At 43.8% G+C, this 6,207-nt stretch overlaps 1 protein-coding gene across 2 annotated transcripts in view; it reads right to left on the bottom strand.

Moving 5' to 3' along the window:
- Positions 1–1,218: 1,218 nt before the first annotated feature.
- Positions 1,219–6,207, bottom strand: part of ppm1f (protein phosphatase, Mg2+/Mn2+ dependent, 1F) — a 28,660-nt gene continuing 23,671 nt past the window's right edge. For both annotated transcript variants that reach the window (XM_022206882.2, XM_022206881.2), the window contains one exon: positions 1,219–3,334. In XM_022206882.2, coding sequence (XP_022062574.1) covers positions 2,952–3,334 — 383 coding nt within the window. In that variant the 3' untranslated portion in view covers positions 1,219–2,951. The remainder of the gene's footprint in view (positions 3,335–6,207) is intronic.

The following is a 6,207-nucleotide window of genomic DNA, read 5'->3' as shown; positions in this document are numbered from 1 at the left end:
AGAGAATCTGACAAACTGTTCTTCTAGATACAGGGATTTCTGGCAACCAGTTCACGTGTAACTCTGTTGCAGTTGAAAAAGGGCTGGCCCTGGACTGTCGAAGCAACAAATGCTCTTCTCTAACAGGTGTCTGCCTGACCTGGGCTTGTCATAAACGTCACCAGTTTCTTCAGATCTTTTTCTTATCCTCTTTACTTGACATCTGGATACATTAAAGCTGTCTGCCACCTCAGCAGCAGACTTGGTCTTCAGGGTCTTGATAATCAGCACTTTGGTCTGTGCTTGGATCTTTGGCATGCTGTCAGGGTCAGGTTGGGCTTCATATGAAGGTCTTGTGTCTTGTGTTTCTTTTTATACACACCTGGGGATGTGTCAGTTACAGTATTTGTCACAGGTGAACTTCTAATCCGTGATTGGTTGAATCATTTAAAGACATGACTAGACTTTTGTCCTTGCAAAAACAGATGTCATGGGCTTTACCAAGACGTGAACATCAGGACACTTTATGACGGGTTCAATTTGCACCCAGTTATTAATGTGAAAGCCCTTGACATTAAAATGAGCCATTTTTGTGAGAACTGATTGATTAGAAATAAAGTTATATGCCATTTAAAGTTACTATATCCTTATGCAACAAGACTTTTGTCAGGGACTGTGGTAGATTTAAAAATTCTCCATGTCCATAAAATGTTTGTAAAACCCTCCAACTTTCACATTATTTCCAGTTTTACTTGAAAATTTGATTCTCCATTTGTGCTTCGACTTTTGGACCCCATTGTATTTTCATACCATGACAAGCAACTTTTTTTCAAACAATTTACAGTTTCACTCAGAGGCGAGTTGTCAGTCTGATGCTGGACCACAGTATTTTCTTTCAGAACCTTACAGGAAGAGACATTGTACATATACAGAAAAACTAAATTTTGTCTCTGTGAGGAATTCAGAGCTATACCCTTCAAGTACACACATCCTCAACAAATGTCTTCCTATGGGGGGTAGCAGTAGCTAAGCTGCGCCCTTGAGCAAGGCCCTTAATCCTGTCCGATCCAGGGGCACCGCAGTGTGATCAACCCTGCACCCTGACCCCAGCCTCCTAACATGTTGGGATATTCAAAGAGCACATTTCGTCTGGGCAATGACAACGAAGTTGAATCTTCTTCTTTTATTCAGTCAGTAATACTAAATATAAAGAAAAACAGCAAACCATCATGCCAACAGTACAGAATATGAAAATTTATTATTACATCCCACAATCTTCTGAAATCGAGACATTAATGCTTTCAGTCAGACAAGAAGAACAGTTACTTAAAAACAAGTATAAAAAAATTAAACATAGGAGTCAGAAATACTATCTCTGATCCAATACATGACCTCACCATGCAGACCCCTGGGGGTTAGTTTAGCCCTCCAGGTGCACCTTGTGAACTAGATACTGATATTTGTGATCACTCTGTCATTTTGATAACCCTGAAAATCTTGGGGGAAAAAAAACAAACCTCAACTTCAAAGGTCATCCTATCTGAATCTTTTCACTGCAGAATCTTAGAATCACAGCTCAAGGCTGATGGCCCAACATAGTCATTTAGTAAACTTTAATTAGTCACACTGTTAGGCAAGTCTCTAAAGGCTGACTGGTAGGTGTTAGACTGACGGTAAAAGGATTCAACGTTTCTCATGTTACTCTTCAATGAAGCATATTAATAATGTCCATGTGAATCCAATCCTACTGCAAAGCCTGAGTCAGTGAGATTTTTTGCGTCACTTCCATAAGTGTGATGCAAGAACAGTGTATAATACTGACAATGCAAAGAGAGCATTTGATAAGACATGGTGGATGAGAACTAATACTTGACAAAACACAGTAATACAATGCTTAAAAAGGTAACAGACTGTTCTAATGGTGAGAAGATGAAGAGAAGAACAGCTTCTCTTTCGAAAAGAAATAATATGGAAGCAAAGAAAAGCTGTCAGGTTTTCAAGTCTTAGTAACACATAATATAATTACTATTGGATTCTAATTGTCCAAATTTAAATACCAATAAATATACTACATTTATTAAAACCATCTGTATTCATGTGATTTGATTTGGGTGTTAAAAAAAACCCCTTTCCCTAAACAGAGATTCCCAGCCTGTCTGCTGTCAGGTAGACTTGACCATGGAATTTCTTCTTTAAAACAAAAATCTTTCTTTCAAACTTGATGACTGAATATTTTAGACATTTACACTTATCTGAATTTGTGAAGCTGGTTTTGAAACTGCAGCAACTTTATAAAGGCTTTGAACTATTTTCCGACTGATGGATTTCAAATGCATTAACAGTCAGTATTATGTAGTTATAAAATCTCACAATTCAAATCTCAACTCACTATGCTTCCTCAAAGGACTCAAGTATGGATTTAATTTAGAAATTATTAATATAATTACAAATCTGTTCAAAAAAAGTATTTTTAATCACAGAAACAAAGTTGCAATCTTTGCAGTGCTTATGGTAGGTCGAATTTTTTGAAAAAAATACGAATGAAACACATTTTGTACCAAAGGCTTACGTCCCACAAAGACATAGTATGAGCTGATCAATGCTGACCATAAAAGCAGAACATGATTAAGATATGAACATATGTACACACTGACAAATTGATGTAATGCTCACATGACATCTGTTTTTCAATTCATATTGAATCACATGAGTTTTTAGGATAGTGACATAATAAGCTGATCTCGATGTGAATGTGAACGACGTGGCCTAAACACAACTGAATCAACTTTTATTGATAACTGATCAGCGGTGTTGTAGCGAGACTTTTCTGTGTTGATATGTATGCCAGCATCAAATGAGCTTAGCTAATCTGCTGAATAACTGACAGCACCTGTGGGAATAGCTGGCTGAGAAATTCTGAGTCAGGCAGTATCTGAGTATCACAGTGGTGTCTGGGCAAGGGACCTACTCATTCACTGCTGTGATGCATCTTGAGAAGTGAAGTGCTGAGTAGCTTGTCCAGTTTCTGTGGACTGCTGAACAAGCAGCTGCAGCGGAGAACACAGAAATACCAGCATGACTGTAATGTTATCACTTGATCCAGCTGCCTTGGCATGGGCTACCAACTGCTGAGCAACCCTCTGTCCTACAGCATCCTCAGGCTGTTCGAGTGAAGCTCCTCCTTCAGGGTCACAAACCTGCTGGAGTGCATCAAGAACAAGTTCGGGGACCTCTGAAAGTTTCACTGCATCAAAGAAGCCGTCACATGCCAGCAGCACGTAATCTTCATCCCCCAACAGCTGCACTGTTGAGCAGTCTGCATCTCCAGATACATAGGGCTTCTGGTCAAAGTCACCTGAAGGAAGGATGTGTGTGGTTAGTGATGAAGAAAATAGCACACCTTTTGGTACTAGTGTCACGTATCACCCCCCCCCCCCCCCCCCCCCCCCCATTTCATTTTCCACAGTTACCCCCAATTCTGTTATCTTTCTGTCAGACACCTCCCTGCCTACCTTAACTTTTGGTGTCACACTTTTTCCATTTCCATCTGTATGCCAGACCCTTTGATGGAATTACTCTTTGTTCTTTGGTCTTACCCTCTATTGACCCTTTACATACAGCCTGCTCCCTACCCTCTGATCCACCCTTTGACATCCCTATAAAATGGGTACTCTCAAAATGTTCTGGGTCAGCTTACCTTCCCAGACTCATGCTCTGTGTTGGTAAGCCCACCGTATACTGGAACACCAATAAACACCCCACTACAGGAAACTTTGCAGAATAGTGAAATTGCTTCAACAATAGCAGGTACTACTCAACACAGCAGTATCTCATCAGATTGACCCAGGACAGGCCTGAAAGCCTCTTTATTGAATGAACAGGCTAAATGTTTGGACAGTGAAGACAAACAGACCTCAGATTCTAGCTTATTAATCTTACATTAAAAAACCTGACTAAGAGATTAGGTTGTAGTTCCAGACAAATTTTTAGCTTTTCAATACAATCAGTAAACTGCAGTTACTCTGACATGAAAAATCAAACAGACTGGGTATGGGTGATACCTCTTTTTTGTATATCTTTACAAAAATTCCAACATATATTTCGTATATACACTATATGATGACAATATTTTCAATTCACCTTGTCCATCAATAATAGAAAGCTTGAAACATCTTTTTTTAAACCTTGCATTGAATCACCACCCTATCATGGTGGAGGGGTTTGAGTGTCTCTGTGATCCTGGGAGCTACCTGGGGGGCAATAGCCCCTGGTAGGGTTTCCCAAGACAAGTTGATCCTGGGGGAGAGACCAGACTAAGAATATCTCAGAAGACCCCTATGAAAAGACAGCAAGGTGAAGCCGCTACCTGGCACGGGTTAGGGAGACCAAGGCCTTCCCCTGGAGCCAGGCCTGCTTGGGGAGCTTGTCAGAGTGTGTCTGGTGGCTGATCCTTGGGGTCCTGTGGGGCTCGGTCGGGCACAGCCTCCTGAAGAAACACGGGGCCAACGCCCAGTAGGCCCACCACCTGCAGGGCAGGAACTCGGGGGTCAGGTGCTATGCCCACCGGGCAGTAAGCAGGGGCGGGCACATGGGCGCACTGCCTCCTGGTGGAATAGACTAGGTCTGGGGATGTGGAATGCCACTTCACTAGCGGAGAAGGAACCTGAGCTGGTGCAGAAGGTGGAGTGATACTAGCTAGAAATAGTTGGGCTTACCTCCACGCACAGCAAGGGGTCCTGAACCAAAATCCTGGAAAGGAGTTGGACTCTCTCCTTTTTAGGAGTTGCCAAGGGTGATAGGCACCGGGCGGGTGTGGGGACACTCATGAGCCCCTAGCTGAGTGCCTTTGCTGGAGTTCTCCCTAGAAAATGAGAGGGTCTCCCCTCTGCGACTTTGTGTAGCAGAGGGGAAAATTCTGACTGTTGTCGGTGCTTAAGTGTAGAAAAGCAGTTCAGAGTATTCGGGCTTCTTGGAGTCTCTGGGTGGTGTCCTGGAAGAGGTGCCACCTCGGGACTCCATAATTCTCCTGGGGGACTTCAACGCTCACGTGGACAATGATGGAGAAACCTGGAGGGGGGTGATTGGGAGGAACAGCCTGCCCAATTTGAACCCAAGTGGTGCTTTGTTATTGGACTTCTGTTCTAATCATAGATTGTCCATAGCAAAATCCATGTTTGAGCATAAGGTTGCTCATAAGTGTACTTGGTACCAGAGCACCTTAGGTCAAAGATTGATGATCAACTTCAAAGTCATATCGTCAGGCCTGCAGCAGTATGTTTTGAACACTGGGGTGAAGAGAGGTTCAGAGCTGTCAACTGATCATCACCTTGTGGTGAGTTGGATTCGATGGCAGGGAAGACTGCCAGACAGACCTGTAAGCCCAAGTGTGTAGTGAGGGTGAACTAACAGTCTGAATGGGCTGTGTTTAAAGCCTACGTTGCTGAAGCACCTCCAAGTCCGAGGCCATGGTTCTCTACCAGAAAATGGTGGATTGCTCCCTCTGGGTTCTGGGGAGTTGCTTCCCCAAACAAAGGAATTCAAGTATCTCAGGATCTTGCTCACGAGTGATGGGAAAATGGAGCGAGAGATGGACTGGTGGATTGGTGCAGCGTCAGCAGTAATGCAGGTGTACTAAATCGCCGTGGTGAAGAGGAAGCTGAGCCCCAAGGGGAAGCTCTCGATTTACCAGTCCATCTACATTCCAACCCTCACCTACTGTATGGTCATGAACTCTTGGTAGTGACCGAAAGAACAAGATCGGGGATACAAGCGGCCAAAATGAGCTTCCTCTGGAGGGTGGCTGAGCTCAGCCATTAGAGATAGGGTGAGAAGCTCAGACATCTACAGGGAGCTCGGAGTAGAGCCGCTGCTCCTTCGCGTCGGAAGGAGCCAGTTGAGGTAGTTCGGACATCTGACTTGGATGCCTCCGGGGAGACTTCCTTTGGAGGTTTTCCGAACACGTCCGCCTGGGAGAAGACCCGGGAGCAGACCCAGAACCCACTGGAGGGATTATATATCTTGTATGGCCTGAGAATGCCTCGGGATCCCCCAGGATAAGCTGGAAAGCGTTGCGGTGGGGAGGGACATCTGGAACGACCTGCTTTGCCTGCTGTCTCTGCGATCCGGCCCCGGGTAAGCAGAAGAAAATGGATGGATGGATTACTTTAGATAGGCAAAGTTCAGAACATCACAAGGAAAATTTGTCTATATAAAATGGATGGATGGGTC

The sequence above is a fragment of the Acanthochromis polyacanthus genome, chromosome 7 (genome assembly GCF_021347895.1).
Source record: "Acanthochromis polyacanthus isolate Apoly-LR-REF ecotype Palm Island chromosome 7, KAUST_Apoly_ChrSc, whole genome shotgun sequence".
Classification (NCBI taxonomy): domain Eukaryota; kingdom Metazoa; phylum Chordata; class Actinopteri; family Pomacentridae; genus Acanthochromis; species Acanthochromis polyacanthus.
This window is presented reverse-complemented; position numbering and strand designations above follow the sequence as displayed.